Source organism: Prunus persica, chromosome G1 (genome assembly GCF_000346465.2).
Source record: "Prunus persica cultivar Lovell chromosome G1, Prunus_persica_NCBIv2, whole genome shotgun sequence".
Lineage (NCBI taxonomy): Eukaryota > Viridiplantae > Streptophyta > Magnoliopsida > Rosales > Rosaceae > Prunus > Prunus persica.
In genome coordinates this window covers 43,531,046-43,558,642 of record NC_034009.1, presented here as the reverse complement: position 1 = coordinate 43,558,642, position 27,597 = coordinate 43,531,046, and the positions used below count along the sequence as shown (strand labels likewise).

Below are 27,597 nucleotides of genomic sequence, written 5' to 3'. Positions count from 1 at the left end.
TTTTGCCAATAGTATTTACAATTTAAGCATTTTAATAACTTTTTCTAGAATTCCAAAATCATCAACTTTTACTGGTATAATTTTCTGGAAAAGCAAACTAGGGTTTTTCCGTAAGACACCGAAAATACATTTCTAATTTTACAAACGTTACAAAGAGGGGAGATGTCAAATACCTTATTAACATCTTACACAACTTTACATTCCACCCGATATGTCAAATTAAATTATTATTTTATTACATTTTAGTGTTGATTTATTTTTAATTAAAAAGAAAATAATAATAATAATAAAATATTCATTTGACATCTTGCCTTTGGAATGTCAAAAATAACATCTCAACCTTTAGCCTTCATTCCTTCCACATCAGCTTTTACACATCGGTTGGAGTGATGTGAGATGTTATTTCTAACTGTTAAATGTCTATGTGACACTTTTGACACATCGATTGGAGATGCTCTTATAGGTAAGTTTTCTTGTTAAATGTTGAATGTTGACGTGGCCATTCCCACGTGGCTTTTATTTGATGAAGTGGACTTGGAATAAAATGTGGCTTCCTATATGAGAGAGATCACCAATAGTTTGCCATGGTTTTTATGCAGTCCGTTATATTTGTTTTATTTTTTATTTTTGGTTGATATGATATGAGAGATGGGAGACAAACTTGGATTATATACTCGGATTAATAAAGTTTTCCTGGTACCGTTGAAGTTATATAATAATAAATAAATAAAAAGAAACTGTGTTGGTAATGAAGGATACGGAATATGAGCTTGGTAATGTACTTTTAAAAGAGAAGTGAATACATGACCGAAGGGGCAATATTTGATTCTACACAATAATGTTTGGATTTGGAGCATTACTAGTAGATTCTATCAATCACACCCAATACTTTCCTTTACATCAATACCATGATATACCAGCACCCATCACGATATTATTTTTCTATAAACAAGGTTAGAGAAAAAGGAGAAGATTGGAACTTACTAGCCTTAAATATGATATGATTATAAATAAAAAAATTTAAAAAAAAACCTTAAAATGTCTCACATGCCCCACTTGTACTACTCCACATATTTTCTCTCTCTTTTTTTTTTGCCAAGCATATTTTTCTCTCATTTCAATCATCATCCTTTCTTTCTTGGGCTCCAAGTTTTCATTTTAGTTACCAAAAAAAGAGCCTAGATTTTGGGGCTTTGTGTAACCAACCACTAGGTTATGTACAAAGGTTTAAAGTTTTTTTTTAATGTGTAATAATAAAGAGTGAATATGTGGACGGTTAATGTTAACGAAGAGGGGAATTCAAACCCAAAACCTTGAGTGCACGAGTAAATTTCCTTCACGAACCCCTTGCACATTGTTTTGGTTAACAAAAGATTGTTTGTCTATTGGTATTCAATTTTATATTTTCTAGTGGGACTCTCCTCATTTCATTTAGGATTTATGATTCTAGAATCTCATAATCTCTTAATATAATTACGCTTTATTAAATATGGATAAAATGATACACTCACAATTTTTTAAATTAAAAGAAACATGCATTACAGTTGTCCACAAAATATATGAGAAGTTATCCATAAAAACAAGAAATAACTACCTTCAAAGCTACCTTTTAAATTTAAAAAAAAGAAAAGAAAAAAGAATGATGCTATTTTCACCCCATTATTTGTTCGCTCACCTTATCTTTTCATACATCATGTAAATTTGAAAAAACACAATTCTATCTTTTAGTTTTTTTTAACTTTTTGTCAAAAGGTAAAATAGATGAGTTACGGAACTTGAGATTTTTATTATTATTTAAGGTTTAGCATCCTAAATTCTTAAAAAAGGTGAAAATAATAGCACTCAAAATTAAACTCATTAAAAAAGCCCAATTGGCAAAGCGTGTGCCAAGGACCAGTAAATAAGAAAAGAAAAGACTCTACTGCAATACATCACATGACAATAAACTAAAAAAAAAAAAAAAGATCTAAATAATAGGAGTTTCTTTCGGTCGAAAGCACCGGCTCTCTTGGACTAGAGAGCGACTAGCTCACTACTCAGTTGCATTCCGTTTCTCTTTTTATTTATTTTTGAGGGTTTCTCCTTAAAATCTCATCAAAATTCCTCCCTTCCTTCCGCTCTTCAACGCTGTCACTTCCTCCGTTGCCCCTACTTTCTTTCTCTTGCGGTCAAAGCCCCGCCCCCGCCCCCACAACCCCCCCACCCACCCCCCCTTCTCTCTCTCTCTCAATCTCCTTGTAGGGTTTAGGGTTTAGGGTTTTTGCTAAACCACTAAAGTTTGTTCCTTTCGCTAATTTGGCTTGCCATATTTCATATTATGCAATTTGAAATTCACTGTAAGTAAAACAATGGTTGAGAAAACCAAGGACCCGGAGAAGAGCTATATAACCGAGGAAGATACAGCCAATCTCTTACAAAGGTCCCTCTTTCTCCTCTCTCATTGATTTCAATGTTTCTGTGCTTATGCGCGTGTATGTGTTTTTGTTTCTATTTGGAATGTTTGGATTAGCCTCTTCAGGTCCATCTCATGTTTCTTGATGTTTTCTTTTCTCGGTCAAGCATTTGTTGAATTACCCAAAAACAAAAAAGAACAGGCTGACCCCTACTTGTGTATTGGTTTAATTGGGTTTTTGTATTTTGGGCTTTCTCTGGTTTTTTTTTTAATTGTAAAATTTTCTTATTGTTTTGATGTTGGGAATTTTTTTTGGTGGATTGGATTTATTGAGTGGTTTTGTATTGTTAATCAATAGGTACCAGGCAGCGAATGTGTTGCATTTGCTGCAGGAAGTGGCTCACTCGCAGGACGTAAAGATAGATTGGAATCGATTGGTGGAGAAGACTTCAACTGGAATTTCCAATGCCAGAGAGTATCAGATGCTTTGGCGCCATTTAGCTTATAGTGAAGCTTTTGTTGACAACTTCGACAATGGGGCTCAACCTGTGGTCTGTCTCCCACTTTTTTTTTTTTCTCTTGAGTTGTAGTTTCTGGTGTTTGCTGCATTCCTTTACATAAATTTTTTAAGTTGATAAAAGTTTTTTTTTTTGTCCTCGTGCATGATGGATTTGTGGGATTGTGAGTATAATGGGAATTGTAATGGTTGTGTCAGTGTGTGTGTACTATTCTTTTCCGCCTCATTGTTTGAATTTGAATTATGTATAAAGTGGTATTTTTACACTACCGGATGATAATAGAAGTGCTCCTTTACACTCCAGTTTTCCTGATATAGTGGTAATTAACTTTAGTTCCATAACATTTGAACTTTATAATGTGCATAGACGTGTCACTGTCACAGAAATTTATCCAAGGTGGATGAACTATAATACAAATGTCTTGTTAAAGAAGTCTCTCCCACATTTACTTGCAAGCTATTTGACCCATGGTGAAGTATACTATCAGTTACCACTCATTAGCAGGATACAAAAACATTTTCCTTTTCCTTGTGCTGAGTGATGTTAAATTTTGCTGGCAGGATGATGACAGCGATTTAGAACATGAATTGGAAGCTTTTCCTGCTGTTATTGGTGAAGATTCAACAGAAGCTGCAGCATGTGTGAAGGTATATAAAATAAATTCATACTCAACGAGTCTTTGTTTTAGGCTTTACTATTTCAGATCTTCCAGGTTAGATAGATGGCCTCAAGTTTGATTGTATGATGGGTTGGGGTTAGAGTTAGTGGATTTGTAAGAGTGAGATAAATGGAGCAAATAGGGGTTACTTTGCAAGAGGAAAACAGATAACTGGAATTCACTAGGTATTGGCTAATTTTAGGGTTCTAGGGTTTATGTGAAAGCTTATTTGGGAGAAAAGTGGATGTAGGAAAAAAGTAGGGTTTAGAGAGTAATTGTGGTAAACGAAACAGAAAAATTAAAACTGATATGGAGTTGCAAGGAAACAAGAAAAGAACTCAAATTTGTCATTTTCAGGCTCTCTGGACAATATCATTGAAAAAGGAAAAAAAAAATATATTACCGAAGAAGTGGAGAAAGAAACTCTAGGCGCACAGTGGTTCAGTAAACCAAACATTATATTTCATTAGGATTATGTAGATAGTTATGGACTTTCTTACCTTTTCCTAATAGGAGAAGGATTATGACAAAGATCCCTAATTGCCAAGTAATTGAACCCAGCTTATAATGCCCATCGTTGTAACAATGGACAAGCAGGAATGGTGAATTGTGCACACAGGAACTCCAATGACAAATGACATGTTGTGAATTGGGTATATGAGCTTTCACATAAGAGTGGTTGACATTTCTATGTGGGCATGTTTTTATGAACTTTTAAAATATCTCAATTGTACTTGACCTTACTAATGTACAGATCCAGCCAGCTTATTGTTGGAGTGGTTGTTTTTGTCAGGTTCTAATGGCCTCTGGCTTACCAAGTGACTCAACTCATCGCAGTGGTGCAACAGTTGAGGCTCCATTGACCATAAATATACCCAATGGCCAGCCATCTAGAACTCATCAAAATTCACAACCACCTTGTTCAATGCAAGGGATGAACATTACAGTTCCGGTTTCTGTTCAGAAACAGCCCCTCCTTGCAATGACAACGTCTACAGGGGCAACTGCTGAAGGAGGTGATGCAAATGGATCAGCTAGCAATAACATGGCTCCTCGGAAGAAAAGAAAAAAGTGGTCTGAGGCTGAGGATTTGGAACTGATTGCTGGTGTGCGGAGATATGGTGAAGGAAATTGGGCAAATATCTTAAGAGGAGATTTCAAAGGGGAGAGAACTGCTAATCAGCTATCTCAGGTGTTTTTCTGTCTCCGCAACCGATTCTTGAAAATTACATGCATGCTCTTGGTTTTTCTGTGACTTCTCTCGTATTAGCTTCTCCTCCTGTTGTCATTTCATGTTTGTGGTTCCACGTTCTTTCCCGTTTTCATTTGTTATTATTTAACATCATCATACCTTGTAATTTGATGCATCCAAAGAGACATAAAGAATTCCTCCACACAAAAAAAGAAGAAAAAAAGGGCACCATGTCATGCAGAACAACATAATCGTGATGTTTATGATTATGGTTGGTTGATGGCAGAAGTTATAGAAATCACCAGAAGTTTAGAGAAATGAATAACAAAAAGAAAATCTAGGGGTGTTGTAATTGCGGACAAATTAGAGAAAGAGATAAACAAGGAGTAGAACAAAGAGGTGAAAGTATAGATGGAAATATCAAGGCACCAAGCCTTCAAGGCAGTAAACGTTTCAGTAACAATTTCCTTTCATCAAAATCTAATTTTCTTTACAAGAGCTAATTTTTAGGAGCATAGATAGAGCACCGAATGACGAGATAATACTGAAAGACTCATCAAGTAGAAGTAGATTTGTAGAAAACTTAAAACTGACTGTGAAATGACATTTGAAAGCTGGGAAATAGACTGAAGCATAAATGACATTTTAGGATGGAATAGGTCATAATAAAGATATTTAGAGTCCAAAGTCAACTGCTCTTATTGAATAAGCTGGGAAATGCCTTGTTTTGGCCCTTTATTGAGACATAAGGTTTGTAACTAACAAGAAAATTCTTTTACCATTTGGAGAAGTCCATTGGGGTTGAATTCAGATCATTTAGTTTTCATAAGTCTTTACATACCGAAAATGCTATTGCCTAGTGTTCAATTATAATACTAATTTAGATGGCTGAATATTTACATTAGAGTAAGTGGTTAATTGCCATTGGTAGCGTCCATATTTTGCTTTTCTGACTGAAATGAAAGAAGGAAAGAAGAAAATTTTATTAAACTAGGTTATCGAGCATGGCCAGGTGGAAATCTTTCTTTTGTTACTCATGCACTAGAGAGTACTATCCGTGAGTACAAGAGGGTAGTTATTTAGGAATAGTAACTCCGAGGGGAATTAATAACTTGAGGTTCCTTTTTACATTTTACTTTTAAAAAACTTTTTAGTATAGATGACCTAGAGTTTGACTTAGCTCTTGGCTTTGGTCCTTTTACTTTTAATTTTTATTTTGGAAAAGAAAAGCCCCTGGATTTCTTCATTTAAAGTGAAGTGAATGGACTTGAGTATTCTTTCTTTGAATACATGGACTTGAGCATTCTTTCAATAAAAACATGAACTTGAGTATTCGCACTTGGATATTTTCTGTTTATATTGTGGAATTCATAGTCCACTTGTCATATGGTAGTGGAGGGGTTGGAGATTCAAAAAAGAATTACATAAATTTATTGTAATATTAAGGGCATCCTTGGAATTTGGACTTTGGAATTTGGACTTATTAGCATTTAATTATCTGATTGTGTTTTGACACAAACTTATCATCCTTTATGTGACCAATAAAGGTATGACGTTATACCATTTCTTTGTATGGTTCTGGAGAGCATGTGTTGCGTCAATGTGCTAGTATATATAATAAACTTAGGTTGAAGCCATACTTCATATAACAATTTTGTGAATAAATCAAGTCTCTAATCCATAAATTATAATCAGAGGTTGATTGATGTATATTATAAAAAACTAGCTGAATTTGAACAAAGCATGAACTCTAAAGATTCTGCTAGGCTGTGGAATTGTGTGAAATGTCAAATAAATGTAATTGCACACAAGTATGCATAGATGACACTGATGAGTTTTCTCACTGATGCAAATTTGCAGTGGATTCAAACATTGAGACACATTGTACTACAACAATCCGTTGTCATCTAGTTCGGTCAGATGTCTGGGTTTTACCCAGGTTTCCCGGGTTCAAATCCCGGCAACGGATTTTCTTTTTCCCTGTATACAAATATTTTGTTGTAAACTTGTTAAACAAGAATTTGTTTTATCTTTTGGAACTGAGGTAGTGGACAGTTCATTTCAAACTCTACATGTGTTCCAACTCTGACTCTTCTTTCTGGTTGTCATTGGAGGCATGAATGCGTACTAATCTTCTTTTTTTCCTACTAATTTTATGGTTTGTATTACAGAGGTGGAAATATATTAGGAAGCATCATCATCAAGACTTGAATGTGGGAGGCAACTCTAGTAATAAACTTTCAGAAGCACAGTTGGCAACTCGCCATGCAATGTCGTTAGCCCTGAATATGCCAAGCATAACAGCTAACACGATTGGCACAGGTGATTCTCTCCTCCTTCCATGCTGTTCTTTAGTTGATAAAAAAGTAGATATAATTCTTATGCTCCTACAACAAGGACCAAGAGGTCAATGGATCCTCAAGTCCTCCCTTTAAAACTTTTTTTCCCCAATAGCAAGTTCCCTTCAAGTCAAGCGCCAGATAGATACTTTTCATGATTACTGAACAGTATAGAGGCTAGGACCTTTCGAAAATCTTACAAAAATATTACTTGCTCGTCTTTCATAATGCTAAAGCAGACTTACCATTACCCTTTTAGATTATATTTAAGTTCTTAATCTATCAATCTCTTTAAATTTTCTGGCTGCGGCATTATCTTTAGCGCATTTTCCTAGTGTTGGGATTTATTAACCAGGATTTTATTTTTTTTGTGTGCCCCTTTTTGGAAATCTTGACTTTTCATGGATGCATCATGCATCACCTCTTTCATTAAAGGGTGCTATTTGGCACCTACGTCACTGAAACAATTGTGTGTGAACTCTCTGATGTCTTTTTAATTTTTAAATAATGATTTTATAAAACATATATTAGTAGCTATCAATGTGAATATATAACATGCATTGTTCTTACTTTTAAGCAGCTGGGACAAATACACACAGTAAATTTGGTGGAACAAATGCAACTACCAACTCTCTGCCTAGCACTGCTGCTGAAGAAGAACTGCAGTCTCAACAAGGCCTTAAACCAGCAAAGCCATATCAAATGGGATTATTGGGTTCAACATCAAAATCTCAATTGACCTCCAAGAAAACCTTGACAAAGCCTAATTCCAATACTGATGGTATGGTAAGAGCCACTGCGGTTGCTGCTGGGGCACGGATTGCTTCTCCTTCAGATGCTGCATCACTGCTCAAGGCTGCTCAGGCAAAGAATGCTGTCCATGTCTTGCCTACAGGTGGTTCTTCTATCCAATCGTCCTTACCTGGTAGCATGCGTACACACCCAGAGCCTCATCCTAATTTACATTACATGCATACGGGTTTGGCTGCTACGCCAGTTTCTACCCCTCTATCCACTGCTGTCACTCCCAGTGCCACACACCCTGGGTCTTTAAAAGCTCTCCCTCAGACGAGTCAGCACGCTCCAACTAATAGCACATTGCTATCCAAACAGATCAAGGATGTTAGCTGTAGTCTGGATTCTGAGCTGGGCTGCACTCCAACAGAGCAGGTCCAAGATGGAGCAGTCATCTCTGAGAATGGACAGAATGAAGAAGGTCAAAAGGATAAAGTGGATTCACCTGACCAGAAAGCTGAGTTAAAAAATTTATCAACTAGTGCTGAGAATCTCGTTGGTTCGTTGGACATCAAAGGAGATGAGACTGATAATATAGCTGGCATAGGTGTACAATCTGAAGAGAGACAAAGTGCAAAGGATAATGAGACTTTGTGTTCACTCAAAGGCGATGATCCATTTGCAGCTGACAGTTGTGAAAACCAAAGTGCAAGTGAGCAGCAGATAGGTCTTGTGAGCATTGTAGGAGATGGATGCAATGGAAAACAGGTTTTAGGCAAAGAGGAGACTGGTATTAAGATCTAGTGGAAGATGAAGATTAGAGTATATTGTAAAGATTGTGGTGTAAATTTTCTTAAAGAATCTTTTGGTAATTTTAGGGTGGATGGATAGTGTTTGTCAATGATGTAAATTTTGGATGGTGATGGCGTTCATGCAGTGCATTACATTATTCTATTCAATTTGAGCTTCATGTTGAATTATTTGAGATTGGGTTTGCCGCGTAAAGATAGCCCTCTCTCTCTCTCCTTTTATACGTGTGGAGCCGGCGACTTTTGCATTATATCTCTCCCTTTCTCCTTTTCAGCATGCGGGGTGTCACGGATTGCTGATAAAAACTAGAAGGCACACCAAAATTGGTCTAATGAACCACAAGGCCAAAATTGGTGTTTTCTGATCCCCAGTTGCTATGGAGCTGTTCTAATAGAAAGGGAGAGTCCCTCTTTGCAAATTCAAAAGGCCCTACGTAGTTTCGCAACGCCAAGCAATTCTCAACCAACACATGCGATTCATTCTGTTTCCGTCTTAGGGTTGTTGAGTCAAGTCAAGAAGAAGAAAAGAAAGTCCCACCTTGTGGATTAAAGGGTCCTTTGGTACACATGTTTGGTTTTGACTAAATTTAGTATCATGTTTATTTCATTTAATTCTAGTCTTAGATGGGATTGCTAATACCGGGTCCACCAAAAACACCTCCTTAGGAGGGGACTACTATGCCCATGTAGAAAGGGAGGATTAACTAGTCCTATATTATTATTATTATTATTATTATTATTATTATTATTATTATTATTATTATTATTACATACACATATACTATAATGTACATATATACACGTATATACACATATACATGTATATATATAAACACATATATACATATATAATATATATACATATAGATATATACACGTATATTATTATTATAATATACCCATATTAATATTATAATAATAGCATACATGTATATATGTGTATATATATTATACCCATGTATGTATTATAATATACATACATATATATAAATATATGTATATGTATTATACCCATGTATATTATAATATACATATATACACTTATATATATGTTTATATTATTTATAATATATAATATTATTATAATATACATATACATGTATATACACATATATGTTATATATATATATTATATGTATGTATATATACATATATATTATGTATATTATAAAATACATATATACATATATATAGATATTTTTGAAAAAATAAAAAAATCTAGTCCTAGTCCAAGCATACAGCAAACGCAGGATAAATGTTATCCAACTTAGACTAAGCCAAGCCAAGCCAAGATAGTCCCTAAACATAGTTCATATCAAGACAGTTCTGTGTAACAAACGAGCCCTAAACTTTTAGGGACAAGCAAAAGTAGGGGCAAAGGTTACTGTTTAGGTAGTTGCACTAGGACATCAAGCATTGGACACTCATGAGTAGCAAGTCGGCCATATGAGTACCTTATATGCAACAAACTCACACACAATAATTAATGTTGTGCAAGCAACAAATAATAAATGGCAACACATAAAATAGTTGTAAAGAGAACAATCTCACAAGGCAACACACGAGGTAACGAATGATTGAACAAAAGCTTCTTTATATTGATTGGCAAGAGAGTACAATGTATGATCGTAGATTATCTCCAGTCATTGGCTATATCTCAAATATAGCCCTAAAATAATGCAAAATCTATCTCTAGTCATGGACTAAACAAAATTGTGGCCAAATTTGGAGGGCCACATTTGGCCATTTAGCCCTCCAACCAGGCCACATTTAGCCCAGCTTTGGCTTAGGCCATATTTTTTGTGGGTCCCATGCATGTGCTTTTGAAGAAGATAAATTATCAAGTGTGGGTAAAAGCACGAATCATCTCGTGTAAATGTATATCCAACAACCAAAAATAAAAGCGCTAACGTCATCAATATATTTTTAAAAGCCTTTTTAAATATTTTCAATTCGTGTTGTTTAAGAAAAATTTATAAAAAAATTATTGGTCATAACCATTGGAGGTTAGACTATTGAAACCCAACTATTTTTTATTATTATAAATGTGGTCACCTTTTTAAATATTTTTAATTAGTAAAAAAATTATCAAAAATTACTAGTCATGACCGTTGGAGGTCAAACCATTGAAACCTATCCTTTTAAAAAAAAAAATTGTGGTCACCTTTTTAAATGTTTTCAAGTGTTGTTTAAAAAAATTATAAAAAATTATTGGTCATGGAATATTGTCTCTAAATAGTTGTTTAATTAAATTAAACAATATATAGTTGTGGAATGCATGAATGTTGTACCATAGTTTTTCTCAAAATAATAAAATATGAATTACCCTAAAATATAGCCATGCATGATTAGAAATGGAAAATTTTTGCCATGCACTATTCTTTAAAAAATTAATATTTTGAGGGGCTAAATATTTAGTCATGAACTACATTTAGCCCAATGACTAGAGATGACCTTACCTATACAAGTGAACTAGCCCAATATTCCGCTGATTAGTCACCCCCCTCTATATAGCATTTTATGCATTTTTACTTGTTGCACGAAGAAACATTACTTGTGCTTGAGGAGTTATAATGACAAAATTTTTTTTTAAAAAAAAAGCATATTTTTTAATTACTGAAATACCCCCCATACTCAACCAAAGTGCAAAAATTCAAAAATGGGCGAAACTGCATTGACTAAAAAATGTATACGTAAAGAAAAGAAAAAGGGGACAAACAACTCTCCCCATACCATCAATAGATTATAGAAGCTTTTTCTTCTGACTGGACTAGAGAGTGTAGAGAGTGTGACTCTCTCTCTCTCTCTCTCTCTCTCTCTCTCAATCAACCAAATAACCCGTAGGTGCGTGTTCAACGCTCTTTGACTCTTCTCTGTTGTCCCTCCTACTCTCACTCTCTCTCTCTCTCTTCCGGTCAAAGCCCTCTCTCTCTAAAACCCCTTTGTACGGTTTAGGGTTTAGGGTTTTGGCTAAACCACTCAAATTGGCTAATTTGGCTTGTCATATTTCATAATATGCAATCTGAAATTCACTATAAGCAAAACAATGGTTGAGAAAACCAAAGACCCTAAGAAATGTTCTATCACCGAAGAAGATACAGCCACTCTCTTACAAAGGTCCCTCTTTTTCCTCTCATTTATTGCAGTATGTGTGTGTTTGTGATGATTTTGGCACTCTTGGGTTGAGGAGTATGGGAAGTGATATTTAGAGTGCCAAAATCATCTCCCTTTTTTACCTTTTGGGAGTTCCTGTGTATTGGGTTTAATGGTTTTTTTCGTTTTGGATAGGTGCAAGTTTTTTTTAATAGTGAATTGGGTTTAATGGGCTGTTTTGTTTTTTAAAGGGCAGGTACACGGCAACGACTGTGTTGGCATTGCTACAGGAAGTGGCGCATTGGCCGGAGGCGAAGATTGATTGGATTCGGTTGGTGGCAAAGACTTCAACTGGGATCTCCAATGCCAGAGAGTATCAGATGCTTTGGCGCCATTTAGCTTATCGGGAAGCTCTTGTTGACAAATTCGACAATGGGTCTCAACCCTTGGTCTGTTTCCCTCTTTCTTTCTTTTTTTTTTCTTTTTTTCCTCTTGAATTGTAGTTTGTGGTGTTTTCTGCATTCTTTTACATAATGTTTTAAGTTGATAAAATTGTATAAATAGGGTTTTTCTATTAAACCTAGCTTTTTTCTGAGTTCACCCAGCACTTGAATTATTTTTTTGTTTAGTGTGTATTTTAAAAAGAATTTGTATTATAGTGCAAAAGGAGAACAAAGGACATAACACATACATTTTCCTTTTCCATATTGTGAGAGATGTTAAATTTCGCTGGCAGGATGATGATAGCGATTTAGAATATGAATTGGAAGCTTTTCCTGCTGTTTGTGGTGAAGCTTCAACAGAAGCTGCAGCATGTGTGAAGGTATAAAAAAATAATTTCATACTTAATAAATGCCTTGCTTTAGGTTTCTTATTTCAGATCTTCCAGGTGAACCCTTGTTATGGAGTGTTTCATGCCTGATGATCTGTTGACTTTAATTACAGTTCCCAGTTGAAGCTACTTTGTCTGTTTTGTATGGAAATCCAAATGGCTATGCTGCTTCTTTGGAAAATCTCCTTTTTATCATTCCCAGTTTGAGTATTTTACAGAGATATTTCACTCCTGCAAGAATTGAGCAAGTTAATATTTAGATTTAGTGTTCAGAAGTTGGAGGAAGCATGTTACCAACATCAAGAGGTAGTCCAGGATTACAAATACTGGATTAAGGTGGTTTTCAGAAAATGATAGTAACTTCTGTGTCTGATTTATGCATATCTGGCTACAAAAAGTAAGGAAGTACTAATTAAAATTTAAAGTCAAAAGAGTAATACTGACGTTGGACAGGTTAGATAACTGGCCTTAAGTTTTATGTTGGGTTGGGTTAAGTTAATGGATCTGTAAGAGTGAGATAAGCAGAGAAAATATGGGGTAGCTTCCAAGAGGAAAATCGCTTACTGGAATTTACTGTGGAGTGGCTAATTTTAGGGTTCTAGCATTTATTTGACAAGCTATTTGGGAAAAAAAGAGGATCTAGAAGAAATTTCAGGTTTACAGTTTAATTGGTTTAAAAGAAATCCTGATTTGGAGTTGCAAGAATACAAGAAAAGCACTCAAATTTTTGCTATTCATGGTTTGTGAACAATAACTTTGAAAAGGGAAAAATATTGCTTCAGTAAACCAAACCTTAGTTTCATTAATTAAGACTCTACTAATTGATAGGATTACATAGATAGTTATTTACTTTCTTAGTGTTTCCTAATAGTAGTAGGATTTTGACTTAGATTCCTAATTGGCACAGAAAATTAACTCAAAGATCAACTTTTGATGCCCATCACCGTAACAAATCTTAGAAACTACCAAGTAGAAGGATGCATGGCCCATTGTTAAAGCTCATGTCAAGCAATGAAATAATTCAAACCTTGACACAATGAACTTGAATAAATTAAATATTAATATCCCAGCCAATTACTGTGGAACTTATTTTTGGACTAAAAAGTCTTTTTTGAGATTGTAAAACCTGGGTTCCTATTTGAATAAATTTGTTGACATTTGCTCATTAGCTGGGGAAGATGGCCTCAATTAATGGACAAGCGGAATGGTGAATCATGCACACAGGAATTCAAATGGTAGTTCGGTATATTGTAACTGTGTTTAAAAGGTTTCACTTTAATACGGTCGGCATTTTCTATATGAAGTTGGCCTCATATTAGCTGTGTTTAGTTTAGAATCTGCATAGGTTTCAACTTAAATCCATTTTGTCCCAACTTCTGGTCCACGCCAAGGTCGCAGAACATGAAACATTATTGAGTCTTCCTGATCTAGGTTGGTATATCATGGGTTACACATATGTGGACGTGTTTTTATGAATATTTATACTATCTCAATTGTTTTGACCTTATTAATTCACTGATCTAGCCAACTTATCTTGTTTGAGTGGTTGTTTTGTTAGGTTCTAATTGCCTCTGGTTTACCAAGTGATTCAAGTCATCGAAACGGCACAACGGTAGAGGCTCCATTGACCATAAATATACCCAATGGCCAGCCATCTAGAACTCATGAAAATTCAGAACCAACTTGTTCAATGCAAGGGAAGAACATTACAGTTCCGGTTTCTGTTAAAAAACAACCCCTTCCTTCTGCAACAACGTCGTCAGTGGCAACTGCTGATGGAGGTGATGCAAATGGATCGGCTAGCAATAGCATGGCTCCTCGAAAGAAAAGAAAAAAATGGTCAGAGGCTGAGGATTTTGAATTAATTGCTGCTGTGCAGAAATGTGGTGAAGGAAATTGGGCAAATATCTTAAGAGCAGATTTCAAAGGGGACAGAACAGCTGGTCAGCTATCTCAGGTTGTTTTCTGTTACCCCAAGTGATTCTTGAAACTTAGGTGCTTGTTCTTTGATTTTTGGTTACTTTTTCATTTTCTTCTCTATATTATACCTTGTAATTTGATGCATCCAAATTGACATAAGAATTTCCTCAGAAGAGAAGAATACAAATGCACCATGTCAAGTGGGATCACATAAGCTCTGTGCTGCTTATGATTATGGTGGGTTGATGAGAGAAATTTGAGTAACCAGAAGAAATTTAGAGAAAAGAAGAACAAAAAGATAATCCGGGGTTGCTGTATTGCAGAGAAATAGATAAGTAAGGAGAAGGTATAGATGGAGATATGAAGACACAGCCTTCAATGCAGTAGACCTTTCAGCAATAACTAATTTTCATTCATCAAAATTTGCTTTACGAGAGCTAACCTTTTACAAGCTTAGGTTGAACAACAAATGACTTCCATAAATACTGAAGAGTCATTAAAGAGTAGAAGAAGACTTTAGAAACTTAAAACTAACTTTGAAATGCCATTTAAAAGTGAAATAAATTAACACAAAAATATTTCAAGTGGAAAGTAGACCGCTCTTAAATGGTGTTTAAAATGAAATAAAAGTGGACCATTACGCCATTTTGATTATCTGATTGTGTTTTCTTTTCAATCTAGTCTTCTTTTATTCGACCATTAAAAGTATAACATTATGCCACTTCTTTGTTATACTCTATATTTCATGTGTAGCACATGCGTCAATGTGCGGTTATAAGGAAAATTGTAGAATTTCTGTTATCTTATTTAATGTTAGGAAAACCTAGGTTGAGGGCATACATTCTATGGTTATTCTTTAGATAAAATTTTGTGAATGTGATCTATTGTGGTAGACTTATCAAGGGGTAAATCAAGTCTTTAATCTCATTAGTTATAAGTTTTTTTTAAGAGAACTTATAGAACATAACATGAGAAACTGTTTGCAATGTGCCTTTCATGATTGCAAGATTTTGATTGGTTAGGGTAGACCATTTTGTGGGAGTTTATAAATAATGAAATGATTATAATGTAAAGGAAGCACAGAGACCATAATACTACAGCAATCTGTTGTCATCTAGTTCGGTCAGATGTCTGGGTTTTACCCAGTTTTCCTGGGTTCAAATCCCGGCAACGGATTTTCTTGTAACCTAAATATGAAAATCTTGTGAATCATGTAGTATGAGGGTTGTTAAACATAAAAATTAAAAATTTGCTAGTACCTTTTGGAAATAATTTGTTGCCATCTTTTCTTGTTTTTTTGTTTTATTTATTTATTTCTGAGTTAGTGGGTACTTAATTTAAAACTCGACCTGTGCTCCAACTTTCACTCTCTTCTTTTTGTTGTGTTTGGAGGTATGAATTTGCACCAATGATTTTTCCTACTAATTTGATGAGTGTATATTACAGAGGTGGGCAATTATTAAGAAGAGGAATCAAGAGTTGAATTTGGGAGGCAACTCGAGTGGTAAACTTTCAGAAGCACAGTTGGCCGCTCGTCATTCATTGTCCGTAGCCCTCAATATGCCAAACCTAACAGCTAAGACAATTGGCACTGGTGATTCTCTCCTCCGTTATGCTGTTTTCAATTTACAGAAAAGTACTAATAATTCATATGTTGCTTCTAAAGGACCAAACAAGTCCTGTGATATTTTTAGGGGACCCTCAAGTCCTACCTTTAAACTTCATGTTTCCTCCTTAATATAGTGGCAGCTTCCATTAAGGTTAAGGACAAGATGGATACTTTTCGTTATTACTGAACGGTATTGTTAGAGACTAGGACTTTTTGAAAGTCTTACGAAAAAGACTTCCTAGTCTTTCTTAATGCTAAAGAAGACTTATTGTTACCATTTTAGTTTAGAACACTGCTTGGCTTATTACCTGTAAGGAGCCAATTCCCCCTCACCTGCAGACCAGATTTGACACATACAAAATGACTCATTAAAAGCGCAAAGAAAATTGCTCCTAACAGGTAAGAAAGGAGCCCTTTTTTTTCTTTTTCTTTTTTTAAAATAAATTTATATGGAAGTGCTTCACCTGTCAAGCAATGTATTTAATATTGTAGCTGCTGCAGTATCCAAGGCTCACTTCCTATGATTGGGATTTTATTAACCAGGATTTGTTTCCCCATTTGGAAATCTTCACTGAAAAATTTGGCACCTAAGTTAGAATGGACCAAAGCTGATGTAGCCAAACTGAAATAAATGTGAACCTTCTGACTGCTTTTGTACTCTGATTTTTAATTGATATTTTTTTTAAATTTATTTTAGTACTTATGTATGTTTATTCATATCTTGTTTTCTCCTTACTCTTAAACAGCCGGAACAAATGCTCACAATAAGTTTGCTAGAAAAGTTGCAACTAGCAACCCTGTGCTTACTACTGGTGCTAAAGCAGAACCACAGTCTCAGCAAGACCTTAAACCAACAAAAAAACCATATCAAATGGAATTATTGGGTTCCACGACAAAATCTCAAGTAACCTCCAAGAATACCTTAACCAAACCTAATTGCAATGATGATGATATAGTAAGAGCCATTGCGGTTGCTGCTGGGGCACGCATTGCTTCTCCTTCAGATGCTGCATCACTGCTCAAGGCTGCTCAGGCAAAGAATGCTGTCCATATCATGCCTACAAGTGGTTCTATCCAATCGTCCTTACCTGGTGGTATGTCTACCCACTCAGAGCCTCATCCTAATTTACATATGCGTACCGGCTTGGCTGGTATAACACTTTCCACCCCTCCACCAACTGATGTCACACCTAGTGCCGTACACCCTGGGTCTTCAAAAGCTCTCCCTCCGATGAGTCAGCCCACTCCAACTAATGGCACATTGCTATCCAGACAGATTAAGGGTGTGAGCTGTAGCCTGGATGCCAAACTTCCATCAAAGCAAGAGGTTAGGACTGAAGAAGGAAGCGTAATTGCTGAGTTGGGATGCACTCCAATAGTGCTGGCCCAAGATGAAGCAGTTATCTCTAGGAACGGACAGGATGAGCAAGTTAAAGATGACAAAGTGGATTCACCTAACCAGAAAGCTGATTTGAAAATTTTAATATCTAATGCTGAGAATGCTGTTAGTTCATTGAACATTGAGAGAGATGAGACTCATCATAAAGCTGTCATTAGTGTACAAGGTGAACAGAGACAAAGTGCAAAAGATAATGAGGTTGTGTGTTCGCTCATAGGAGGTGGTGATCCATCTGCAGTTGACAGTTCTGAAAAACCAAGCTCAACTGAGAAGCAGACAGATCTTCTGGGCACTGTAACAGATGGATGCAATGGAAAACATGTTTTAAGCAAAGAGGAGGCTGGCATTAAGATCAATGGGGAACATGAAGGTTAGAGTATCTTGTGAAGATTGTGGTGTAAATTTTTTACCTTGTTTTTTTCTCACTAGGGGAAAGGGGATTGGAACTTGGGACATCTTCCAATATTGGGAAGAGAAGTGCCAATAGACTAAGAGCTAGTTGGTTTTTGTGGTGTAAAATCTTTGTCAATGATGTAAATTCTTGTCAGTTTTTTATGGTGATAGTATCACAGTTGAACGATGGATTGATATTATTTGTCAATGATGTAAATCTATGTTAATTTTGAATGGTGATGGTCTGCAGTGCATTACAGTATTCAAGTTGACCTTCCTGTTGAATTGGGTGGTTTTTTTTATTTGTATAAAGGGGAGGTCCCGTTGTAGCTAAGATATTTACTCCGGAACTAAAGATTTCATAAGAACAAAGAAAAAGGGTGGAAGTCTTTTTCCCTTCAAATTTTTAAAGGGCTGTATTAGTACAAGTAAAAAACGTAGAGTGCATCCATTAGCCATCGATCTCCACTACATGTTGGTATACTCTTGTATATAATGGTACATATCCAAACCAGTCGCAAGACCATGACAATGGCACATTGTCCTTACTTTTCCTTCGGCATTGCAACTATCTTAAGTTGCCAGGGATCCACCACGAATCAAAACGATTTCTCCTTTCTTTTCTATGCTACGAGATCTCCTCTTCTGAAATTTCTGGTTTGATCGAAAGTCCTCTAACTTTCTTATCCGCAGACAACTACTCGTTCAGGTCTAAAACTACAGAAATGTCCAACAAAAGTGGTAGCATTTCTCAACTGACGACCAACTTCTAATGGAATCATAAATTTTAAGGCCTTATACACCCTCCAGTAGATCGATATTAGGCTAGGCTAAAATTCATTCCTTCACAGGAAGACAATATAGTAGTAGAATCCAGGTGATCCCAACAAAAACCTCTTCATGTCAACTAAATGAACTTGGATCTGTAAGCCAAGAAAATTAGGTGTTGCAGACAGCTTTCTACGTGAAGATTGGCAGGTAAAGTGTGCAATAAGAAAGAAAGAGAAATCATTCTAAGTTATCCTTTTTCAGATTAGCAGTAACCCGAAATCAATTTCCAATCCCGACTCTAACTGCCAGCATGACATCGATCAATTTAAATATATGCATTCAAAATGGAACGGATGGGAACAAGTAAAAAACAACAAGGGGATGCATGTTATTATAAACAGGACCTGTGTTCTTTATGATCCATCTGGCTACCAAACACAGTTGGCTTGCCCACAAAAAGAGAAAAAGTGATAGATCACTTCCCAATACAATGGCACATCAATTTTGAGAATACAGTAACAACCGCAGAATTATAAACAGGACCTGTGTTATTTGAATTTGGTGACAATGAAAGAGGGCATAAAGGGGAAAATTTAGACTAACCCAAAATTTTAAGAGAAGAGCAAAATAGATGGTCGCTGGAACATATAACCAAGCTCCCTAATTACTCTACATGCTAATATCTAATCCGGCTTAGTATCACTTTGACTGAGCACTGTCCCTCCTGTTCTTAAATGCACAGCATCCATCCCAGGAGAAAAAAAGGGAGTTTAAGAAGTTCAATGTTACCAATGGGCAACTTCTTCCAGTGATTTTCAGGGTGTCCGCAACCCATCCTGCAAGGCTTGCAGAAATTATGGAGATATGGCAAATTAGGAAGCAAGAGAAGCTTGTTTCTTCCCTTTTTTTCCCTGACTGCTTTTCTCTCCTCCCTTTATCATTCTGGAGAGGATATCAGCTTGTTTTGTGTTACCCTCTTGATTTAGGCTCTTAATCAAATCCTCAGTGCTACTCCAATCGGTGATCCCTCCTTTCTCCATTAGTTTACACAATATTGAGTATGCATTAAGAGTCTTCCCTGATGCTAATAGAGCATCCAACACTTTATCATAGCTTGAGAAATCTACACTGCAATCTCTCTCAAGGCAAAAATCTAACAGCTTGAGAGCGGCAATTGTTTTCCCTTTGTCAGCAAGAACAGATAGAAGGCTGTCAAACTGAAGGGCACACCCACTTTGCATAAGTAGATCAATTCGTCCCAGTGCTTCCTCAACATGACCTCTCATAAAGAGGGCTTCCAAAATCTTGGCAACCAAATCCATGTTCTCCATCACCCCCTTCTCTACCATACTCTTCATTACTCGGCTTGCAGTTTGAACCCTCCCATCTTCAAATAGACTCTCTATCACTGACCTGAACAGCGATGACTCCGGAATATGCCCACCTTCAATCATACTATCCAAAGCAGTTTTAGCATCAGCTGGTTCACCTTTACTCAGGTAGCTCTTAATGAGCAGAATGTAAGAATCTGCTTCTCCAGGGATCCCTCTCCTATTCATGATCCTTAAAATCTCAAAAGCAGAATCAGAATTCCCTTCTTTTGCATGCCCACGGAGCAAATTATTGAAGGCAACTGAATCCTCAACACCCTTTTTCATCAACTGCCGGAAAAAGGCTTCAGCTTTCCCTGTCTGCCCATGGTTGCACAAATACTCAATCATTGGGTTAAAAGCACTAGGCTCCAACTCAATAGAATTCTGAGGCCTCAAAATAATTTCTTTCTCAATAAGCTTATCCAGCAACTTGACTGCTTGATCATACACCCCAGCCTTGCAAAAGTTTTCAATCAGGATACCATAATGACCAGCCTCAGTAGGAATTCTCAGCCGAATCATTGCCTTGAGCACATAAGCAGCTGCATCCATATCCCCAGACTTGCACTGTAAAGATAACAATCTCTCAAAGATTGAATTATCAATAGGAGCAATATACTTCGAAACCATCTCCATTAACACCTTGTGAGCTGCATCCTTTTTCTCTGCATCACAAAGCCCCGGAAGTAAAGTCGAAAAGGTGACAGCATTCGGCCTAATACCAAAAGACTTCATCTCCCCAAACAACCTCAAACCATCATCAACTCTCCCAACAGAAACATACCCTTTAATCATGGTGGTATAACTTATCACATTAGGTTCTATATTCCTCCCCTTCAACTCTACAAACAACTGCTCAGACTCATCCATCTTATCAACCCGAATGTACCCATGAATCATGGTGTTATAAGTAACAAGATCAGGAGAAATTCCTCTACTTTTCATATCCTCAAAAAACCGCTTGGCGGTCTCTAACTTCCGGCTCTTTAGGAAACCCCAAATCATAACATTATAAGTATGCCTAGTGGGCTCTATTCCCTCACTCAACATGGCATTAAAGTACCTCTTGGCCATCATACACCGACCCCAACGCAAGATAGCCTTATACAGAGCCTCATAGGACTTGAGACTTCTCTCCACACCCAATTCCTTCATTTTAATGAATAACTTAACAGACTCTTGAATAATGCAACCCTTATCAGACTTACCATAGCCATCAATGAGCCCAATGAAGAGGTCCTCGTCCAACTGCACACCCTTCTTGGGCATGTCCAATAGGATACACCGGGCATGGTTGAGCTTCGAATTTCGGCTCAGAATCTCAATGATCTTCAAATGGGTCTCGCGGTCGTGTTTAAACAACCCGGATCGCTCAACCCACCTGAAGAACTGGAGCGCATGCTCCCAGCTCCGAGCGCCGTGCAATACATTCCACACAAGGTTGTGGTCAAATTCGGGTACCAAATTCCGGATCGAGTTCTGTAACCGGGTCGTCCAGACCCGATTCGCCATCATTCTGCAGATGATGTCCTCTATCTTTTCTGCGTTTCGAGTTCGATGCTGCCTAGCTTTTGGGACATGGGTCGGGGTCACTGATCCATCTTGCGGGTTTGGGGTTTCGGTTGGGGCTTCGGTTGAGGCTCCGGTTGCGGCTTCGGTTGAGCTGAAGAGGCGGAAGAGCGTGAGGGTCTGAGGGTTCGAGGGTCGAGGTCGCCATTGGAAGGGTTTAGAGAGAGAAATGTAAGCCATTGATGGCATGGCAAAGGGTTTGAATGTGTGAAATGGGAAGTAGGGATTGTAGGAGTGTAAGAGTGTGAGAGTGAAGATCACAGAGCGCGAGGACCGTCGTTCTCACTTGTTAGGGTTTAAGCAGGATTCAAAGAAATATGGGCTTTTTCAATTCAAACATTTGATTTGGGCCACACAAACATAAGAATGCGTTTTGAAGGCTCTAGCCCAATTGTTCAAAAAGGTTGATCATGGGCAAAAAGCATTTCAACATATTTCCAAGGGCTGGTTTAGCAGTGCTTTCAAATTAGTTACTTGCTCAAATGAGGGAGGGAGGGACGTAGTAGAAGTGAGCAACTGTAAGCAACATATACCTAAAGCAAAAACAGTTTCAGACCATGATGTTGAAGTAAATCTCCAAATGTAAAATGGTTGGAAGATACAGATACCTAGCATGAAGCAAACCGCTTGTGTAATCACCGGAAAGATGATCTATTACCAAATGGTTCGTGGTCTAGTGATATTTCTTTTCTCGATGTTTCAAAAACTCGGTGATAAAAAAACAAAAAACAACTAGATGATTTATTGTTTCTGATGCTTCCCCGCGTAGGAGGCACTGACATTCAACAATTGTGATGCACTGTAAATCTCCTTAGTATGCAGCCTACTTTGCATAAATTAACATCCACATAAGCATTTTAATTCTGGATGGAAGATGAAGTTTCCAAACAAATTTTAAGCAAACAAGAGAAGATCTTGAATAATATCATACAAGATAATGAAAGAAAAAGAGAATACAATACTACAGCATTAACCTGTCTCTGGTTCCTGTCCGCAAATGTACTATGCATGACTAACATAGAAGATTGATCCCTCAATGAATTTTAAAACTAAAAAGATAAAAGTAGAATATAACTGATCATCTACATTGGTTGTTCTGGTGGTGGTGCAGCTGCTGCTAGATCGCTGTGTTGTTTCTGTAATGCTGGGCTGGCACATGAGAAGATTGATGGCTTTTGCCTTCTCAACTTAACCCCAAACAAGAAAGACCGCAAGGGAATTCGAGCCTTACTGGTTGAGCGTTTCGGTTCAATGCTCTTTGATGCCATGGAAATTCCAAGTTCTTCATCAAGTCTTGCTAGCGTCTTCTCGACCTCAAACTTCAGTCCTCTAACACGGCTAAGACCTGCCTTCAATTCATCATTGACCTTGTTATTCTCTTGCTTCATGTTGAGAACCTCGCCTTGAAACTTTGCAGCCTGATATTTGCTTATAAGCTCCATCTTCTCTCCTTCTGAACCTAAATTGGAGAGTCTTGATATCTCATCTTGAATGTGGCACAAAGATGAGAATCTACGCTGCAAGTCATCTTTAAGTACTGCATTGTGTTCCAACCATAAGGACAGTTCAGTTTGTATCTCTCTCAGGTGTCTGTATATTGGCCTGCCATCTGATTGTAGAGACTGCTGTTTAGACCCTCCTTCATGCTTCTTTTTATTCTTTAGTTTGATCAACTCTGACTGTAAATCCTGTATCGATGTCTGGAATTTTTGTATCTGATGAACTGAGGTACTAAACCTCAACCAGAATTCTAAGTTCTCCTCCAGCAGCTCATCAATGTCTGAACGGAATCTTCCTTCAATAGCTGAAACAGAATGGGGTCTAACAACATGCCTTTTCCTCGTTGCTTTTTCTTCCTCCTTTCTAGGTGAGACTTTCAAGTTTCCTGATGAGTCCTCAAATCTCTCTGTTGCTTGCTCACCAAGATAACTGGCAGCTATTTCTTTATCGAAATTTAGAGATGGAACAGGAGAGTACGGTGATGCAGCTACTTGAGTTGGGCTCTCCAGGGAGCCTTCCTGATTTGGATACTTATATACTGTCGAACAGGTGTTAGGACTATCATCCAGATTTGTCTCTGGGGATCCCAGTTTTTGCTTCAAAAGTTTAATCTCCTTGTCCTTCGAAGAAACAACACTCCTCAATTCCCTTATCTCCATTGCCAAATCGAAGATGTTATCCCGGTTTTTCTTCTCCACTTCTCCCAGCTTCTTCCTTGCATCCTTATAATCCCGGAGAATTGAAGTATACTCCTCTAGCAGAACCTTTTCTCTATCCTCTAACCCTTTTAAGAATAGTTGCCTCCAGTTTGGTTGATCTCCTTCATTTGCAAGTTCCAGTTCCTGTGGCTCAACTTCAAGATTGCTGTCTACTGTCTCAGACAAAGCCTGATTCTCAACCTGTTCCTGCTGCATTGGCTCCTGAGGCTTTTCAGTCATCAAACCAAGGCTATTGCTTGGATCAGATTGGTTTTCTTCTTCACCCTTGACGGAATTTTTGAGAATTGTAACATCCACTTTCTTAATTTCATCTTCTGTCATTTTGTCCTCTAAAACCACTGATTCTTCATCGGTGGCCGACTTATCTGAATCCACTTTAATCTCCTTTTCTGGTTTGGCATCAAGTGCTCTCACTTCCTGGAATAGTCCTGCGTTCTCATCCTCCTCTTCATGCTTCACACTATGCAATTTTCCAGAGAGATGATCAAGATTACAACTAGCTTCTGTAAAATGCGCTTGGAGGTTGTTATTTTGGTCTTCTACACTTCTTTTTAAATTTTTAATTCTCCGCAACTCCTCCTCCAACTCCTTTATCCTTTTCCTCATCCTGTCCGAGTTTTCCATCAGAATCTCCTTTTCCTCTTCCAAGCTCCGAATGTGTGCCTGAAGTTCATCTGTTTCTGATTTAAATCTATTTACTAGAGCATTCTGAGATGAGACTGCAGTTTCTAGACTCACAACCTTGTTTACAAGTCCATCAATTTTCTCTGCCAGTTCTGTAATAGTGGAGGTGTTTGAACTTGTATCCAGCTGTTCCAAAATCTTAGACCGCAACAATTCCTGATCATGTCTTTCTTGGTCTACATTTCTTGTTTCTAGATCAATGTTCTCAGCCTCATCCTCCTCAGTTGGATCACACCAGTCTGCGTCTTTCAAACGAAATTCGTCTTTGAGGTCTTCAAACTTCATGCAGGCTTCCCTAACCCTTAGGTGCTCAACTCTTGCCTCTTCTTCTGTTTCATCTTTCTTTTCCTGTAACTTAGTCAAGCTGTCTTTGCATGATTTCAAAGCTGTGGCAGCCATCAAAGTTCGAGCTTCGTTATCTTCGATGACGGTGCCAATGCCATACTCATCTTGTAAGCTGCAAACTCTTTTTTGCATACCAGTGATCTCGTTTTCAAACTCCCAGTATCTGTCATATCCGCGTTCGTACAAGATCTTCACAAACTCCTTTTCAGTTTGTAGGGCCAAAATATCCTTCTGAAGCTTATCAATTTCTTCCAGTGCCTCATCTTTGGTCAGTCCTGACCTTGGAGTTATGGTAGCTTTAAAACAGCTTGTATTTCTCTTAAGCGGCCCCCTCTTTAACATGGATTTGCTCCTGAAATCTTTATTGGGTAATTTGGGAACTTTTGGGATGTTTTGTTTGGATTCTTCTGTGGAGGCTTTGTTGGGACCGTCGGAAGAAGTTGATGCTTGAGAAGCAATTTCCTCATCCTCATCCTCCATTGCATACTGAACTCTCTCTGGGAAAACTGTGGCAATCGTACGGTTGGCACTCTGCAGATCTCTTGACAAGTGATCATATCTCTCTGCTAAAGCCCGGTATGCCCGGAACGATTCTTCAACATAGGCCACTAGCTCTGGCCTCTTCCTGTAATACATTTCTGCCCTCTGTGCAAAGGAGTCCCCATCATTATCAATGATTTTAAGTGTACTATGAACTTTCTCCTCCATATCTGTAATTCAAGACATGTCTGTATGTTAGTATAATACCAACCACATTCTTACAAAGCAGACGCAGAATTAGCCAACTGGGGAATTCAATTCACAATGTACAGCAGCAGTTTAGCTTATGAGACAATGCACTTATAAGAAGTTTTAACTACACAGATTTGGAAGGCGATTATAGTCACTGTAAAAGAAAAATAACAATGTTCTTTGAATTCATGGGGGAAATTTAAAACTGGTGCTCTTGTTATAAATCATTACAGGTTCCCTAGCTACATGGTTGCTCTTTTATCTTCATGCTCTCCTTTTCATTCATGTACCTCTTCCTAGAGGTTTTTGTTAGCAATTTTAAAATTTTCTTTGGGAAAATTCATCAAACATTTTCTAGCTGCAGCAGTACATATCTTTCCAACAAATGGGATATAGGGTTTTATTGATGTGGAAGCAAATCTACATAACCTACTAATTCCAATAAAAGGGAAATTAAAGAAAGAAAAAAAAAACAAAGCAAGAATTTTTTTTACTGTCCTCTTTCTTTTTATCATATCAATGGAAAAAGTGGGTAAAAGATATCAAATCTAAAAGGAAAAACAGATTGGATCAATCACAGATCAACAGGAACACTGATCTCACTTATATTATGACAACATACACACACACATACCTTGAAGGTTCTGTTCCAGCCATTTTGACTGCTTTGTCCTGATGTGGCTGGCCCACCACCATGAATATGCATTGCTTGCTGCTCTCTGCAACATTCTCTCTCTCTCTCTCTCTCTCTCTCTCTCTCTCTCTCTAAAGAAAAGCAATCATTATGAACACAAAACCCACAAAGATTATTTCATTCAATCCATTGGAGAAAACCCAAATCACACAATGCAAGCCAGAAGAATAATATGAAGTCATGAATATTGAAGGAATTAAGAGAACATCACATACAGTTTTTGACAAATGGCCTGTTAAGGACCATACATGGAGGAGAGGATACTTCGCCTGGATTATAGGTGTTGGAAAAGCTCAAAAATGCAAAGGCCTTGTCCACGTGGCATGCTATCAGTTTGCCAGGTTGGTTGTAACCAGGAAAAAGAGTGAGCCCATGAAAAGTTTTGGATACTTCTCTTGTTTTGCCTAACTTTTGTTGGAAAATACAAGCTGGATTCGTTATCAGATAATCTTCCCTTTTTTTGGCTATTTCTGAAAGAATGCCATCTTCTGTTCATCAGTTCAAGCTGCATACGCGTATATAGTGACTGTTACTGTTGCTGTTATAACTAAGCTTTCAGCTTATGGGCAAATGTTCTAGGAGAAATTATACCCATAATACCCTATAGTCTTCATGTTTCAATTTTTTTCATTTCTATACATTTTTTCTAATTAATTGATGAAATGGGCAACAAGCTCCGGTCGTCACATTTAAATCTTACCTCAGACTCACTCTTTAGAGAAGCTGATGATATTCAAGTGACATCTAAAAATCTGTCAACTTCATCAATGACCATTTAGTTTAGTGGCATTCAGTTTGTTAGAGGATAATTTGAACTCAAACTTCATGGACGGTATACCGTTAATAAATCCAAGAAGAACTCTTGGATCGTTATGAATTATATGTGTTAGAACTAATACAATTGCAGTGACCATGTATCTCGACCTTTTTTTATTTTTTATTTTTTATTGTGAACTGGGGTGGAAAAATCCCAAGCAACGTAACTACATAAAATCAACATAAATAAGACGGGGGCGAGACACCCCAATCAAGTCGTCAATAACTAAAGAGCCTATCCAACTTGGAGCAAAATCAAAATAATACACACCAAGACCCATGTTATAGCTCCAGTTAGCTAATCCGTCTGCGACACAATTCTTTTCTCTGTAGATATGCATAACTGCACAACTATCAAACTGATTCATGATCTTACCATAACTGCACAGCATCTCTACTTTGAGTGTGAGAAAAAGACACAACTTTGAACTTTCGCTTCACCCTCCAATAAGTTACCCATGACCACCAAATAATGCCCTACAAACTACCTCTTCGGTTAAATCAA

The 27,597-nt window shown here is 37.2% G+C and overlaps 4 protein-coding genes across 5 annotated transcripts; 2 read left to right on the top strand and 2 right to left on the bottom strand.

The window, feature by feature from the left end:
* On the top strand, positions 1,786-8,819 carry LOC18793323. The gene is made up of 6 exons (XM_007221955.2): positions 1,786-2,419; positions 2,751-2,943; positions 3,471-3,557; positions 4,362-4,760; positions 6,932-7,082; positions 7,680-8,819. Exons 1-6 carry the CDS (start codon positions 2,349-2,351, stop codon positions 8,636-8,638), a joined length of 1,860 nt encoding a protein of 619 aa, XP_007222017.1. The 5' UTR covers positions 1,786-2,348; the 3' UTR covers positions 8,639-8,819.
* Positions 11,380-18,173, top strand: LOC18788538. 2 transcript variants are annotated; one of them, XM_020554916.1, is made up of 6 exons: positions 11,380-11,760; positions 11,993-12,185; positions 12,473-12,559; positions 14,127-14,525; positions 15,935-16,082; positions 16,844-18,173. In XM_020554916.1, the coding sequence occupies exons 1-6, from the start codon at positions 11,690-11,692 to the stop codon at positions 17,869-17,871; spliced, it is 1,926 nt and encodes a 641-aa protein (XP_020410505.1). In that variant the 5' UTR covers positions 11,380-11,689; the 3' UTR covers positions 17,872-18,173. The 2 variants fall into 2 exon arrangements, with proteins under 2 accessions (XP_020410505.1, XP_020410506.1); XM_020554917.1 differs by having other exon boundaries at positions 11,988-12,185.
* LOC18790996 (pentatricopeptide repeat-containing protein At2g37230) lies at positions 19,017-21,944 on the bottom strand. Its single transcript, XM_007225171.2, has one exon. The coding sequence runs from the start codon at positions 21,789-21,791 to the stop codon at positions 19,533-19,535; it is 2,259 nt and encodes a 752-aa protein (XP_007225233.2). The 5' UTR covers positions 21,792-21,944; the 3' UTR covers positions 19,017-19,532.
* Positions 22,580-26,343, bottom strand: LOC18791633 (protein NETWORKED 2A). Its single transcript, XM_007226250.2, has 2 exons — positions 26,217-26,343; positions 22,580-25,560 (listed from the first exon to the last, which is right to left on the bottom strand). Exons 1-2 carry the CDS (start codon positions 26,308-26,310, stop codon positions 22,685-22,687), a joined length of 2,970 nt encoding a protein of 989 aa, XP_007226312.1. The 5' UTR covers positions 26,311-26,343; the 3' UTR covers positions 22,580-22,684.

Coding starts and splice junctions, on each gene's coding strand:
- LOC18793323 (XM_007221955.2), top strand. CDS start 2,349: ATGGTTGAGAAAACCAAGGACCCGGAGAAGAGCTATATAACCGAGGAA. Junction 2,420..2,750: donor ACAGCCAATCTCTTACAAAG/GTCCCTCTTTCT, acceptor GTTAATCAATAG/GTACCAGGCAGCGAATGTGT. Junction 3,558..4,361: donor AAGCTGCAGCATGTGTGAAG/GTATATAAAATA, acceptor TGTTTTTGTCAG/GTTCTAATGGCCTCTGGCTT.
- LOC18788538 (XM_020554916.1), top strand. CDS start 11,690: ATGGTTGAGAAAACCAAAGACCCTAAGAAATGTTCTATCACCGAAGAA. Junction 14,526..15,934: donor CAGCTGGTCAGCTATCTCAG/GTTGTTTTCTGT, acceptor TGTATATTACAG/AGGTGGGCAATTATTAAGAA. Junction 16,083..16,843: donor AGCTAAGACAATTGGCACTG/GTGATTCTCTCC, acceptor ACTCTTAAACAG/CCGGAACAAATGCTCACAAT.
- LOC18790996 (XM_007225171.2), bottom strand. CDS start 21,791: ATGCCATCAATGGCTTACATTTCTCTCTCTAAACCCTTCCAATGGCGA.
- LOC18791633 (XM_007226250.2), bottom strand. CDS start 26,310: ATGTTGCAGAGAGCAGCAAGCAATGCATATTCATGGTGGTGGGCCAGC. Junction 25,561..26,216: donor GCTGGAACAGAACCTTCAAG/GTATGTGTGTGT, acceptor CTTGAATTACAG/ATATGGAGGAGAAAGTTCAT.